General features: G+C 44.1%; 1 protein-coding gene and 1 long non-coding RNA gene across 6 annotated transcripts in view; one reads left to right on the forward strand and one right to left on the reverse strand.

Annotated features, from left to right (window-relative positions):
• Window positions 1–9966, reverse strand: LOC147357773 (uncharacterized). Its single transcript, XR_015142091.1, has 2 exons — window positions 9588–9966; window positions 1–1102 (listed from the first exon to the last, which is right to left on the reverse strand). It is a non-coding gene; the product is annotated as an uncharacterized LOC147357773 (long non-coding RNA).
• The window catches only part of TMEM9B (TMEM9 domain family member B), an 18688-nt gene continuing 12605 nt past the window's right edge, over window positions 9354–15436 (forward strand). For 2 of the 5 annotated variants that reach the window (XM_086340147.1, XM_086340148.1), the window contains exons 1-2: window positions 10041–10222; window positions 13644–13735. In XM_086340147.1, coding sequence (XP_086196273.1) covers window positions 10118–10222; window positions 13644–13735 — 197 coding nt within the window. In that variant the 5' untranslated portion in view covers window positions 10041–10117. Of the gene's footprint in view, window positions 9501–10040; window positions 10223–12550; window positions 12699–13320; window positions 13427–13643; window positions 13736–15436 lie in introns of those variants that run through there. The other 3 variants (XM_086340152.1, XM_086340149.1, XM_086340150.1) reach the window with 3 other exon arrangements.

Consider the following 15436-nt stretch of genomic DNA (forward strand, 5'->3'; position numbering starts at 1 on the left):
TATAACATCTCATAAAATTTTTAATTTGCTCTCTTTTATAGTGGTAAAATATCTATCACCAAAGATTGCATGAGCCACTAAAAAACAAGATGATTACTTAAAAGACTATAAAGTTAGACCTGAGACCCTCACCCGTTAGTCATTCCATTCATTTGTTTATTCTCTGGAGAAACTGAACTAGTTGGAGCCACCAAGAACAACTGGTTTAGTTCAGTTCAGTTCAGTCGCTCAGTCATGTCCTACTCTTTGTGACTCCATGAATCGCAGCACGCCAGGCCTCCCTGTGTATCACCAGCTCCCGGAGTTCACTCAAACTCACATCCATCGAGTCAGTGATGCCATCCAGCCATCTCATCCTCTGTCATCCCCTTCTCCTCCTGCCCCCAATCCCTCCCAGCATCAGAGTCTTTTCCAATGAGTCAACTCTTCGCATGTGGTGGCCAAAGTATTGGAGTTTCAGCTTTAGCATCATTCCTTCCAAAGAAATCCCAGGGCTGATCTCCTTCAGAATGGACTGGTTGGATCTCCTTGCAGTCCAAGGGACTCTCAAGAGTCTTCTCCAACACCACAGTTCAAAAGCATCAATTCTTTGGTGCTCAGCTTTCTTCACAGTCTAACTCTCACATCCATACATGACTACTGGAAAAACCATAGCCTTGACTAGATGGACCTTTGTTGGCCAAGTAATGTCTCTGCTTTTCAATATGCTATCTAGGTTGATCATAACTATCCTTCCAAGGAGTAAGTGTCTTTTAATTTCATGGCTGCAATCACCATCTGCAGTGATTTTGAAACTCCCCAAAATAAAGTCCGACACTGTTTACACTGTTTCCCCATCTATTTCTCATGAAGTGATGGGACCAGATGCCATGATCTTTGTTTTCTGAATGTTGAGCTTTAAGCCAACTTTTCCACTCCTCTCTCACTTTCATCAAGAGGCTTTTTAGTTCCTCTTCACTTTCTGCCATAAGGGTGGTATCATCTGCATATCTGAGGTTATTGATATTTCTCCTGGCAATCTTGATTCCAGCTTGTGCTTATTCCAGCCCAGCGTTTCTCATGATGTACTCTGCATATAAGTTAAATAAGCAGGACTGGTATTCTACATCAAAAAAGAAAAAAGAACAACTGGTAGCTGATAGGAGAGGCATCCTACTGAAAATGGAGGTTTAAGGTTCAGCGTTGTGGAGCACCAGATTCCCCTTTCCTTTACTTGGGTCCCCAAACCCTGAAATGTGGTTGTTCTCTTAGGCCAGTGCTTTTGCTGCAGCCCTCTCAAGGTAGTTTTTTCTCCCACAGTTTTATTAGTGGTCATAAAGATGGGGTAGATGGTCTCTTTGTACCCTATTCTTGCAGACACTTCTTCCTATGCTTTCCCTTAAAACTCCCCAGCTTTGAGTCTCATGCCATCAAATTATATCACTTAGGTCCCTTCATTGTTGTTAATCATCCACAAAGTCTACAAGCCCCTGGGTCATTGCCCCTCCTTTTTCAGTAAGTTCAGCTCTTGGTTCATTTCACTCCCCCCAACACTACTCCAGATTTAATTCTTGGTGATTTAATTACATATATGGATGATTTTTTCAACACTCTGATATACTGGTTCCTTGAATAAAGTCTTCCACTGATTTATCCTCCACTATTCCTTGCCATTCATTTTCATGGTCATACCTAGATCTTGTTTATTATCCCAGACTGTAACCCCTCTGTGATCTTAGGCTCAGGTATCCGACTCTCTGACCACCAACTCTATCTTCCAGACTTCTTCTAGCAGCTTGATTGCAATACTCCCTTGATTATCACCTTTCATTGTCCCTAACTTCCCTGAGTTTCTCTCCTCTGTTCATAAGCAACTTAAATCCCTGAGTCACTGGTTACGATTCATTTAAATATGCCTTTTTTTTTTTTTTAAGGAACTGACTATTCTTGATTAAAAGAGAGGCATTCTCTATTTTTAAATTAATTTGGTTGGTTTGGAGGTGATTTCTTTGTGATAATATGAGAAAAATATTACAGACTTTGTAGACCAGGCTAAAAATGTGACCTAATCAGAAAACAAAGACCAATGAGAATTTTGCAAAACCTTTGTTTAAATATTTGCTATTGAATAAGAAAATTCTTATCTGACATTAACTCAAAACTGTTTGTCGTGTTTTAACCATACAGAATGTTTAATATTGTACAATGTTTGGGGATTAAACATACATTTTTTTAGAACAAGTATTAAAAGCATGATCAATTATATTCAGTTTTTAAGTATATCCATTTTGCATTGCATAGATGAAAAGATAATTTTTATGATTTCTCTACTAGTTAACAGTAAGAGGAAGAATGGTGTTCAATTTGAAAGCCACTGTTTTGAGAAGTAGAATTTGAATATAATGACATATGTGGCTGTATCGGATGCACTACTGGACCTGTAACTAGCCTCTTTATGAAATTCCTTTTTTTTTTCCCCACTTGCAAATACTTTAAACTCGGTTTACCCTCTTTTTGTTACACTCACTTCGCAAAACTACAATTTTAGTCAGAGCCAGCTCTTTGCCTACTTTTATGCAGCAGCCATGCTGACTGGCCTCATTTTGAATTCATGTCCATAACTCTCAGGCCCTTAACACTGCCCAACAATCGTATTTTGCTAGTCATTCTTTCTTATGCTAGATGCAACCTTTTTCTGCAAGAGGCCAGATAAGTATTTTAGGCTTTTCGAGTCATACAATCTCTTTTACAACTACTCTACTTTGCCGTTGTAACAAGAAAGTAGCCAAAGGCAATATGTAAGTAAATGAAATCTGAATTTTATGTAATTTTTACATGTCACAATTTAGTATTCATCTTTAGTTTTTTTTTCCCCCAGCCATTTAAAGTATAAAAATTATTCTTAGCTAGGAGACTGTACAAAAACAGGATTTGGCCATGGGCTCTAGTTTGATGGGTTGGGAAGATTCCCTGGAGAAGGAAATGGCAACCCACTCCAGAATTCTTGCCTGGAGAATCCCATGGACGGAGGATCCTGGTGGGCTACAGTCCACGGGGGTCGCAAAGAGTCGGACATGACTGGGCAACTTCACTCTAGTTTGATGGGCTATGTTCCTGAGTTATTTCACACCTTCTCCTTTCTTCTCGTCTCTAACATTGCCTTCTCAGACGATGGCCTTGCTTTCATACTTCATTCACGACATAATCAGAACATTCACCACTCCTACCACATCTAGCCTCTTTCAGTTTCCCCTTGTTACTGTCTTTTCATAGCATGACACCTAAATACTGTATAACTTAACTGTTTTTATTGTTTGTTCCCCTGACTAGAATGTTAGTTTCCAGGAGGGCAGAAAGTTTTATGTTTTACACATCGTTATATACCAAGCACCTAGAAGAGCGTTTAGCAGATAGAAAGTGCTCAACAAATACTTGATTGAACATTGGCTACCAGACCAGCAGGCAGGAGTTTAGAGAATTTTTCTCCAGAGAAACTTACCTCTTTCCAAGTAAAAGAATGCATCTTAGCAGCTGGAGATCTCCTTGACCAGCTTAAGTGGTATTTTTTCCAACTTCTTTGAAAAAACACCCACAATAAGAAATTCCCATTCTATGGAATTGACTTAGTACATTATATGTGTATATGATGTATATATGTGTATGTGTTTGAAACCAAAGTTTCACAAAACAATTTTTTTCCTATGATGTATTCTGATATAGTATTTTCTACTCTAATCTGTCATTTGGGGAAAAAAATTTGGTTGCAAGTGATTAAGTGGATTTTACAAACCATTAATGGGTTTGCAACCAGAAGTCTGAGAAATACTGTAGTGTGTTCTACTAATTACAAGCCTTGTCTGTGTACACAGAGCTTCCAACCCGTTTTCTAATGTCTCACTCTTCATAGGAATGGATAGACAAAGTTCTCCAAACATTTAAGAAAAGCTTCTGGAAGTTCCCCGGCAGTCCAGTGGTTAGGACTCTGCTTTCACTGCCAGGGACCTGGGTTCAATCCTTGGTCAGGGAACTAAAAGCCTGCAAGCTGCACACCGTGGCCAAAGAAAAAAGCTTCTAACAGGAAAAAACAAACCAGAAACAAAGACTGACAAACTCAAAACATTAGAAATATCCTCAGAGAAGTAAGGTATATTCCCAGATGGAACAGATTGCTATTTAGAAGGGGAATGGGTGGTCAAGAAAGTAGTAAATTTAAAACACAGTAACAGAAATGTGAAAATTCCAGGGAAGAGTTGCAAGATAGAAATCTTTCAGAAGAATAAAAAGGGGTAGAAATTGAGAAGAAATGATTAAATTATTCTAGGGCAAAACATGGGTGGTAGGCTTAAAGAATAACTAGTCCAGTATGAAAAAGGATGATGGACCCCTGGATGGTTGTCTTCAATTAAAAAAATATAAACTGATAGGCAATATGATGTGTTTGAAAGTGTTGAGAGTTTGGGATAAATTGGGAAAAGAGGCAATGGCTAACTTCAATCAAAAAAAGTAAATGAAATTATGTTATGCTAATTGGATCAACTATGAATAAATATGTACACAGTCATAATAATATAAGGAATTGTTATTTTACCTAAGTAAGATAACATAGATATTGAGGCATGATGGAGGATGAAGAAATAATACATGTGTTTATGAGAGGGAATTGGAGTGTAAATACATAGCTTATTTCCTATATCAAGAAGCAAAATAATAGTCCAAACTGAAGAATTGAGAACTAGTAGTATAGGGATGCTATTAAGAAATGGAGATAAATCCCAAAAGAGCATTATAAAAGATAAGGTTACCTCTGGGGAGTAGAAATTCAGCGTGCAGAGGGCTGGGGTAGGGTCAGCTGTGAAGTACCATTTGGTTTTTTAAAATGTACTATACTGGGAACTTCCCTGGATGACCAGTGGTTAGGACTTTGTGCTTCCACTGCAGGGGGCATAGGATGGATCCCTGGTCAAAGTTCTGCATGGCCAAAAAAATTAATGTACTCTATTGGTAAAAATAAAAATGAATACAATACAGTGTTTCATTTATTTGAAAATACTAGTAGTCAGAAAGGAGGAACTATTTTCCTCAGGTATTGTTAAGATGTAAGATACTGGGAGGAGAAGGCAACAGCACCCCACTCCAGTACTCTTGCCTGGAAAATCCCATGGATGGAGGAGCCTGGTGGGCTGCAGTCCATGGGGTCGCTAAGAGTCAGACACGACTGAGCGACTTCACTTTCACTTTTCACTTTCATGCATTGGAGAAGGAAATGGCAACCCACTCCAGTGTTCTTGCCTGGAGAATCCCAGGGTCGGGGGAGCCTGGTGGTCTGCCATCAGTGTGGTCGCACAGTCGGACATGACTGAAGCGACTTAGCAGCAGCAGCAGCAGCAAGATACTGGGAAACCAGGAATACTGATTTAGCACCCTTCTCAAAGAAACTTTAAAAATTCTCCTTACTTTGGTACTAAACCTTCTGTTGCTGTGTTATTATTTCAGACCCAAGTAACTTGTCAACTGTTGCTGATAACAGCATCTCTGCTGAGTCACTTCAGTCGTGTCCGACTCTGTGTGACCCCATAGATGGCAGCCCACCAGGCTCCCCCGTCCCTGGGATTCTCCAGGCAAGAACACTGGAGTGGGTTGCCATTTCCCTCTCCAATGCATGAAAGTGAAAAGTGAAAGTGAAGTCGCTCAGTCGTGTCTGACCCTTAGCAACCCCATGGACTGCAGCCTACCAGGCTCCTCCATCCATGGGATTTTCCAGGCAAGAGTACTGGAGTGGGGTGCCATCGCCTTAGGAACAGACATAATCCTGGCCTCATATATTGTTGTTACAGTGGTGGGAGCCAGCAAATGACAGCATGGTACACTTATGTGGCTTTTCACATGGCAGGCAGCAGACAATCTCACTAAAGGGGGCTTAAGTGGGAGGCAGCACCCTGGTGATGCACATGGTAAAGGAGAGGGCTCATATAAGACATTCCTAGGGTACGTTCAGAACTTCTGGGGGTGTGTGTGTGTCCTGCTGTAACCACTGGAGACAGTCCATGGAAACCATCATATTGACTCTGCATGACTCCATTTGTTCTGTGCTGCACAGCCTGGGAGAGTGCTGAGTAGATCAGAAAGGATGATGTGGAGAAATAAGACTGGGGTGGCCAGAGAGCTGTTGAGCACTGGAGGGGAAAGGGGGTGAGGGGACTGCAGACAGAGCTAGCAAAACCTTAGTCCCAGATCCATCTGTCCCAGATCCATAAATTGTCATGTCTGCTTCCTAACCTTCTGACTTCCACACTTAAAATTTAGAGAAGACTCTTCTTACTCTTCTGACTATCCCCCACCAGGGCATTTTTTAGGTTTTACAAAGTGAGAGGGCCCATGCCTGGTAGGAAGGTGAACTTGGACTTTTCACTCCTTAAATGGATTAGAGTAAGAAAGTGAAAGTGGAGAGTGAAAAAGTTGGCTTAAAGCTCAACATTCAGAAAACAAAGATCATGGCATCCGGTCCCATCACTTCATGGGAAATAGATGGGGAAACAGTGTAAACAGTGTCAGACTTTATTTTTGGGGGCTCCAAAATCACTGCAGATGGTGACTGCAGCCATGAAATTAAAAGATGCTTACTCCTTGGAAGAAAAGTTATGACCAACCTAGATAGCATATTGAAAAGCAGAGACATTACTTTGCCAATAAAGGTCTGTCTAGTCAAGGCTATGGTTTTTCCAGTGGTCATGTATGGATGTGAGAGTTGGACTGTGAAGAAAGCTGAGCACCAAAGAATTGATGCTTTTGAACTGCGGTATTGGAGAAGACTCTTGAGATTCCCTTGGACTGCAAGATCCAACCAGTCCATTCTGAAGGAGATCAGCCCTGGGATTTCTTTGGAAGGACTGATGCTGAAGCTGAAACTCCAGTACTTTGGCACCGCATGTGAAGAGTTGACTCATTGGAAAAAGACTCTGATGCTGGGAGGGATTGGGGGCAGGAGGAGAAGGGGATGACAGAGGATGAGATGGCTGGATGGCATCACTGACTCGATGGATGTGAGTCTGCGTGAACTCCGGGAGTTGGTGATGGACAGGGAGGCCTGGCGTGCTGCGATACATGGGGTCGCAAAAAGTCGGACATGACTGAGCGACTGAACTGAAGGAAACCTAGTCACACGGAAGCAGGAAAAAGAGTGCGTACTCACTGAGGCCAGTCTTGTCTGTAAACAGAACAACCCTGATGTGACTTGAAGGTCTAGGAAGATCCTAGGTCAGAAATCTTCCCTCTCCTACCTCCCATGGGTTGCAAAGAGTCAGGCACGAATGAGCAACAGAACTGACTGACTGACCTACTATGGTGCCCAGATCCCACATGCACTTCTTAGGGCATCTCAGCATCACCCTCTCATGGTCACAAAGGAAGTAGGGATTCAAGTACTGTAGGCACCTAGTTCTTGGAGACTGACCAGAGGAGCCTCTTCTATTCCTTTTTCCCTTTTCCAGGTCCCCACAAACATTTATTGGTTTTTACTCTATCCCAGTCTCCAGGTAGGCTGCAGTCCATGGGGTCACTAAGAGTCGGACACGACTGAGTGACTTCACTTTACTTTTCACTTTCATGCATTGGAGAAGGAAATGGCAACCCACTCCAGTGTTCTTGCCTGGAGAATCCCAGGGACAGGGGAGCCTGGTGGGCTGCCGTCTATGGGGTTGCACAGAGTCGGACACAACTGAAGCGACTTAGCAACAGCAGCAGCAGTCTCCAGGTACAAAGATAATGAAAAGCCTTGCCCTCAAAGACTGCCAAGTTTGGGTGGAGGTTGGGAGTTCAGAGGCAGATATGAAAACAGATTCATAACAGATTAGGTTAGGAAACAAATCTGCACAAATACAGATGGAAATGCACGTAAGTTAGGGAAGGCTTTCTAGTTGAGAAGACCTCTGACCTAAGGGGAAAGCAGGAGTTATCTAGGTATGAGCAGGGCAGAATAAGAACCAACTCCTTCACTTCCACTGGATCACTGGAATCGTATGTTTCGTGCCATATACGCCCCCACCCCCACCCCACCCCCACCAGTCCTGGGCTCTCGCTGTGCCAGTTCAGCTGTCGCCCTTCTCCTTACCCAGGTCTGAGCCTTCCTTCAGACTCTAGCCAGGCAACCAATCATTGTACAGTCACTCTACTCTGGGCAGCCACATCTTACATTCTAGAACAGGTATGTCTAATATAAACATTAAATTTCCTAGTAGCTACATTTAAGAAGTAAAAATAAAAAGTGAAATTGTTTTAATGTTTTATTTAACCTAATGCATCTAAAATATTTCAACCTAAATATAAAAACATTGGCTTTATGGTTAACATGAGATATTTTAATATGGTTTTTATGTTAAATCTTTGAAATTCAGTACATTTTTACACTTATAGTGTATCCCAATTCCAGTCAGTCACACTTCAGGTGCTCAGTCCCCACCTGGGGCTAGTGGCTACAATGTCAGTCATTGTAACTCTAAAATTCTGCCCAGACTGAGTGTACTTGCTGAGGCAGTACTATATATTCCTCTAGATCTCTGTGCCCCTAGTCAGGGCCCTGAGAACAAATTTGAAGAAGGGAAGGCCTCTGAGGTTTCAGAAAAGAGTAAAAGCACTCCTTCAGATCCAGACCTAGACAGCTAACCCTAAACTGATCCCAAACTTGCTGATGAGATTGCTTTTAGCAATCACGAATCCACAAGTGCATTACAGTCAGACACATTTGACACTGGCCAGTAGGCTACCCGCTAAGAAAATCTGACAACGAAACTGACAGGGCAGCCTGGAGGGGCCTTCGTGAAAGGTCATCTAGTCCTGCCATTTGGGACTGAAAGGGTCTAAAAATACTTGGCATAATATCAGACACCTTCTTGTGTTAGTCTAGCAGCAACAAGAATCACATGTGAGAAAAAATACTGAGAAAATTCAATCTATTAAAGCATTTCCACAAACTAGGAAAAGACCACTTTTAAGTTTTGCTTAGAGAAAGAAACACGGGTATTCCATGAAAGCAAAATTTGAAATCAACATATAAGAGTTCAATCTCCTCATACTAAGCCCAGAAAAAGGAAGTGTTTGGCCCAAGATCTTTACTATGCCCTTTCCACTACTAACTGAAAAATATTTTAATTGGAGAGACTGTACCATCTCCAGGGTTCTCCCAAATTATCCTTCAGGATGACCCGCTCTGGGAAAGATCATCAGCGGTCCCCCAGTTTTGAGTTAGGAGCCAGCCGCCCTGAACAGGATTGTAGTACCGTGATCCCCTATCTTCTGAAATCTTGGGCGGAGGCGGCTACTAGGGTAATTCTTTCGCCAACTCCACACCTTCCGGAGCCTGGCCTGGCCCGGCCCAGCCCCTCTGCTGTTGCCCAGTTCCTGGCGGCAGGCCGGGCCTAAGCGGTCAGCCCCCAGCGGAAGGGCAGCGAGGAGCCCCCAACGGAGGCCACACCCACGTAGGCAGCTCACAGATTGTTAGCAGCCCCCGGGAGGCGAGTGGGCCGCAGGTCAGTACCAAAGTGCCGGAGAGGACCCCTCGACCCTCTAACTGCGGGTGGGCTTCTGGGGAAGGGATGGCTCGGTCGGTATCATACCTGTTCTCAAGCTTAGCACCCACCCCGCCTGCGCCGGCCGGGACGGGCCGCCTCTCAGCAATTTCTGAGGCTGGGGCTCACTCCGTCCTCCTAAGGCTGGCAACGAACGGCTCCGGCCTCGCAGGGGTCACTCCGGTGAACCCCGGGCTTGCTAGGGGATCTGACAGCCCGGGCTTTCTGCGGGGGATGGGCGCGAGAGGGGGGGTCTCCCTGGATGGGAGGGCCTCCCAGCTCACTGGTGGTCCGCGGCCCGGCTGCCTCTGTGCCGGGGAAAGACATCCTAGCGCCTCGAAGCTCCGCCGAGCGCAGGTTGTGCCCGCGACAGGCCGCCTAAGCTTCTAGGGCACGCTGCAGCCTCCCGGCCTCCGCACCAGGAACCGTTTCCGGGTCGAATGCTTTTTGTAGCTGACCCGGCGCGGCCCGTGACGCGAGGGCCCAGACGGAAGTGCGGGCGGAGGAGCCCGAGCCGGAGCCCGGCCGGGAGCTGGTCTCGGGGGCTCCGGCTGTGGCGACTGCTGGGCCTGGCCGCGATGGCGACTCTGTGGGCCGGCCTCCTTCGTCTCGCCTCCATGCTCAGCTTGTCCTGCCTGGCGCTCTCTGTGCTGCTGCTGGTGCAGTTGTCAGACGCCGCCAAGGTGAGTCCCTCCCAGCCTTTGCTTCAGACTGGCGCTCCTCCGCTGCCTCCGGCCTTGTCCACCTGAGCCCCACCCCAGTCCTCCGCCAGCCCTGCCAGCCCGATCCCTGGCGTCACAGCCCTGGCAGACCCCCGCCCGAAACACTCCGGACAGCCGGATGGCATTCCCGCCCTCCAGCCCTGACAGCCGGACAGCCCCCGCCCTCACCCCCTCCCACCTCCGGCGCTGACACCCGACCCCGCCCCATTGGTCCAGACGGGGCCCGGACAGCATGTCCGGCTCCTTAAATTTCCCTTCCCAGCCCCGACAGGACCCACCTCCAACTTTACAGCCTTTCCAACTCTGAGAGCTTTTAACTTGAGCTTTACACTTAAGCTCTGACAGTCTACTGTCCCCCTTCACCAGCCTCACGGACCACCCTCCGAAATTCCCCAAGCCCGTATAGGAAGCCCCCAGCTCACAGGTGTCTTACCTCTTAGGAACTAACTCCTCTCAACTCATCCCTGAACAGATTCCCTTCCCACTGTAGGAACTTGCCTCTCCTGGCAGCCTTCTTTCTCAAAAGGAAGGACCTACAGAGTCTCTCACCGGCCTCATATCCTCACCTCACTCCCTCCAGGACCTCCTAGCCCCTTTTTTGCCTTTTCTTGATAATTTAGTGGGTAAGGGAGGATCCAAACTATAGGAGAGGTGAAGTTGTGGCCTTCTTCTCTGCTCCATTTCTTGGCCCTTCTCATCCCCTTGGTTTCTGACGCTCATAGCAGTAAGCGGCAGCAGCAGTGGCTGGAAGCCAGATCTTAGTTTCACAGATGGGGAGTCCTAACCACTGGACCACAGGAGCCAACAGTTAGGGCTAGGGTCCCTAGTCATACCTGTCTAGTCAAGAACGAAAGCAGGCAAGGAGGCAGAAGGTAAAGAGTAAAGTAAAAAGTTTGTTGAAAAGAAAAGTACATGCGGAAAGGCTCATGGGCAAGCTCAGAGAGTCGAGCTTTTGGGAAATTTAAATCCTTTGTAAAGGGGCAGTTTTCCGGGTCTTCTTCCCTCGGCCAGCCACCTTGCTTTGTTGGCCCACCCCCACCCCCGGTTAATTTGTCTCAGGACCCTCCCTGGGGGTGTGCACGCATACCATAGCCAAGATGGATCTGAAAGTGACGGCTTCTGGGAGGAGCAAGACTGATTATGGCCTGAAATTATCCTCTGACTTTTGATTCCAAGGAGCCTTTCTGTGCATGTGTAGTATCTCCCTTATCAGACAGGATTTTTTCCTTACTTTGTCCTTGCCATGATTAGTCCCTTCAGGTAAGAGACAAAGACTGGCTATTTACCCTGTTTTTGTTGGCTGTAAATTCCTCAACTGGAGCCCACCTGTATCTTATCTCAAAAAATGCAAAGAGGACGGTTGTTGTTGAGTCGCTCAGTCATGTCTGACTCTGCCACCTCATGGACTACAGCACACCAGGCTTCCTTGTCCTTCACCATCTCCCGGAGCTTACTCAAACTCTTATCCATTGATGCCATCCAACCATCTCATCCTCTGTCCTCCCCTTCATTTCCTGCCTTCAATCTTTCCCAGCATCAGGGTCTTTTCTAATGAGTCAGTTCTTTGCATCAGGTGGCCAAAGTATTAGAGCTTCAGCTTCAGCATCAGTCTTTCCAATGAATATTCAGGATTTATTTCCTTTAGGATTAACTAGTTTGATCTCCTTACAGTCCAAAGGACTCTCAAGAGTCTTCTCCAACACCACAGTTCAGAAGCATCAATTCTTCAGCATTCAGCCTTCTCTATGGTCCAACTCTCACATCCATACATGACTACTGGAAAAACCATAGCCTTGACTAGACAGACCTTTGTCGGCAAAGTAATGTCTCTGCTTTTTAATACGCTATTTAGGTTTGTCATAGCTTTTCTTCCAAGGAGCCAATGTCTTTTAATTTCGTGGCTGCAGTCACCATCTGAGGAGGTGACTAATAGTAAATTTCCAACCTGGAACCCATCTATCTCTTACTTTACCCTCATGCTGCTCTCTAGTCCCCTTCATGCCCATACCCTCCAGACCTGCCCTGTGCTTCCTCCTTGATGAGATGGCTCATTACTGGAGGAAACAGAAGGCATTCACATTAATATGATGGGAAAAGAGAATGATATTTGCATTTTTTAAATTGGAGCTTTACTCTATAATACCTTTAAATACAGGGGCTAGGAAAGATGAGTGACAGGCATACAGATGGGGAGGTTTGGTCAGGGATTCTGTTTTTTTATTGAAATATTTATAATGCTGTGTTAGTTTCAAGTGTACAGAAAATAACTCAGGTTCGTTTTCATTATAGGTTATTATAGCAGATCCTTGTTGTTTATGTCAAGGTTTCTTTTTGAAATCTTCCCCAGTTCCCTTCAGAAAAAGGGACAGCATCAAGTCTCCTGATTTTCAAAACACTGATGGCACCTTCTGCATATCTGCTGTCATCGCTTTAAGTGGTATATTACTGTAACCATGTATTTGTCAGTCTTCTTTACTTGGGTGTGTCCTAATTGTGGGCAGGAACCATGTCTTAGACTTATCTGAATCCACCTCATTTCGCTCAAGTTCTGGCATAGGACAAATGCTAAGTAGCTGCTGAATGAGTAAATGACTTAACAACTCTGCCAGACATACCACTATATATAGGAGTTCTGGGCTGGGTCCTCTGGAGACTAATGAGCCACTGCCTTCCTTCTGAGATTAGTTCCCCTTTGCTGAGAAAGCATCTCCTACTCCTTCTATTCATAAATGTAGTCACCTCTTCTTCACTTCTTCAAACTTGCTTTTTCAGTAGTTGTCCTCTGTCTCCCAGGGATTAGAAGCAAAGTTTCCTGGGAAGAGTATACCAAACTGGTCTCAGCTACATTCAAGCTACTTCCTTTATGTACTTCCTTTTTTGTTGTAGCTGAGTGCCTCTAAAACTTCATCCCTTCTTTAGAAGTCTGGCCCAACTCACTTTATGCATATCAGTGCCTTTATACCAAAGGGTGGAAGGATGATGGGTAGAATTGTGACTTGTTCTGCAATTTTTAGTTTGATATTTCCTAATCCTTCGGTAATCAACATTCTTATTTGCAGGAACAGCTGTCCATCTACTGTGTCTTCCTACTGGCAGATAGATGATGATAATGTTAGCACAATTTTGTCACGTGACTGAAAAATGTGATTAAACCACAGATACTAGGTATTATTTCAAAATAATTTTATGTATTATATAATTATTCATGAGCATTGCCAATGGTTTTTAAAAAATTTGTATCTCTTAAAGTTATTGAAAAATTTAAATGAATAGTTTTAGAATACTTGACAGGGGATGCTTAACAAAATGTGTAAGTTGCAGTTTCTAAAAATATTGATGATAAACTGTCAACAAGCTATACTAAGTTTCTATTTTGTTACAGAATTCTGAGGATGTCCGATGTAAATGTATCTGTCCTCCCTATAAAGATAATTCTGGGCATATTTATAATAAGAATATATCCCAAAAAGACTGGTAAGTATTCTGTGTTACTGAATTACCTGTTGCATTTCTTTCTTTGGTTGTCACTGTTAGCACTGGATATTCATCCAATGTATTGTTTTCTTTTTAAGTATTTATTTTTAAGCAAAAGTGTTGAATTCCATTTCCATTTGAAAAAATGAGAGTAAGACCCTGAGTGTATCAAGTAAGTCTAAACGAATGTAGCCAAAAGCCCCAGGCAGGGAGGGTTTTACATTGGGGTGGGGCTGAGTTTGTGGCACCTGAACTCCCCATAGCTATCCTTCTTTCTGTGTGCCCTTAAATTTAGGCCCTTCTTGCTTCTCAGTTGAATGTAAGCAAGCCTCATTTATCTGGGTTATAATACAGATATATACAAGATATAATACAATATAATATAAGTTTTTATAACTTGTAGGTTTTGATGCTATATTGTCAGATATAGGAGACTATGTTTAAAAGTGTCAGAAGGCTCAGGAAGGAGTGGGAATGAGCCATAGATACCAGAGTTTACCAATTGGTGGGCCAATAGGTTATAGACATGCCAAGTCATTGATCCCTTCAACCCTTGGTATATAATCTGGCAAGGACTGGGATCCTGACTGGTTTGTCACCAGCAGTCTTCTCTGTTTATCCCAGTGAACCTTACAAATGATAGCTTTTTCTACACGTGCTGTAAAATGATTGGGAAGCAGTCATTTAAGGATAGGTGGGCTCCTTACCCTGGACTGGGACATTTTATGGTTTGCAATGGAAGACTGCCAGGATAGGCATAGAAGAAAAATAGCTCCAGATGTTACAATACTGGTAACATGTACCTGATTTCACAGTGAAATAGACCAAAAAGTTTGAAAGCAGAATTAAATTCATTCGGTTACAATATTCCAAGCTGACTTTGAATAAGAAAATGCAGACTTTGAACATGTTTAGCTTTTTGATACCGTTGTCTATTTTTCCCATGAAATTCAGTCCGTAAGTTCCCATTTAAGTTTAATCTGACATTTGGTAAGTGTGTTCTTGAGAACTTCTGTGTTCCACTTTAAACTGTCTTGTATTACAAAGTGATAATGGCTGTTCTTTTAAGTATTATATCCGCAAGTTATTTTATATGAAAAGAAAACTCACATAAGTTATTCCTGTAAATTTCCCAAATGTATTGAGCACTTACAATCAGTTTACTCTGTTATCAGTAATAGAGTATGACACTTGTTACTTGAGCGGCAAATGAACTCATTGTTCAAGTGTTTAGCTCTAATCTTTTCACGGACTTTTTGTTACTCCAGGTTTACAGAGAGTAAAGCGTCTGCCTGCGATGCGGGAGAACCGGGTTCGATCCCCGGGTCGGGAAGATTCCCCTGGAGAAGGAAATGGCAACCCACTCCAGTACTCTTGCCTAGAAAATTCCATGGATGGAGGAGCCTAGTGGGCTACAGTCCATGGGGTCGCAAAGAGTTGGACACGACTGAGTGACTTCACTCACTCACTCTCACATGTCATTTATCCCTGGTTACTGGTGAAAACCAGTTCTGGTGGCTCAGAGGTTAAAGTGTCTGCCTGGAATGCAGGAGACCCAGGTTCGATCCCTGGATCAGGAAGATCCCCTGGGGAGGGAAATGGCAACCCACTCCAATACTCTTGCCTGGAGAATCCCATGGAGGGAGGAGCCTGGTAGGCTGCAGTCCATGGGGTCTCAAAGAGTCGGACATGACTGAGCGA

Source organism: Bos grunniens, chromosome 15, assembly GCF_055505025.1.
Source record: "Bos grunniens cultivar Pamir isolate PY7600 chromosome 15, Bosgru_T2T1.0, whole genome shotgun sequence".
Classification (NCBI taxonomy): domain Eukaryota; kingdom Metazoa; phylum Chordata; class Mammalia; order Artiodactyla; family Bovidae; genus Bos; species Bos grunniens.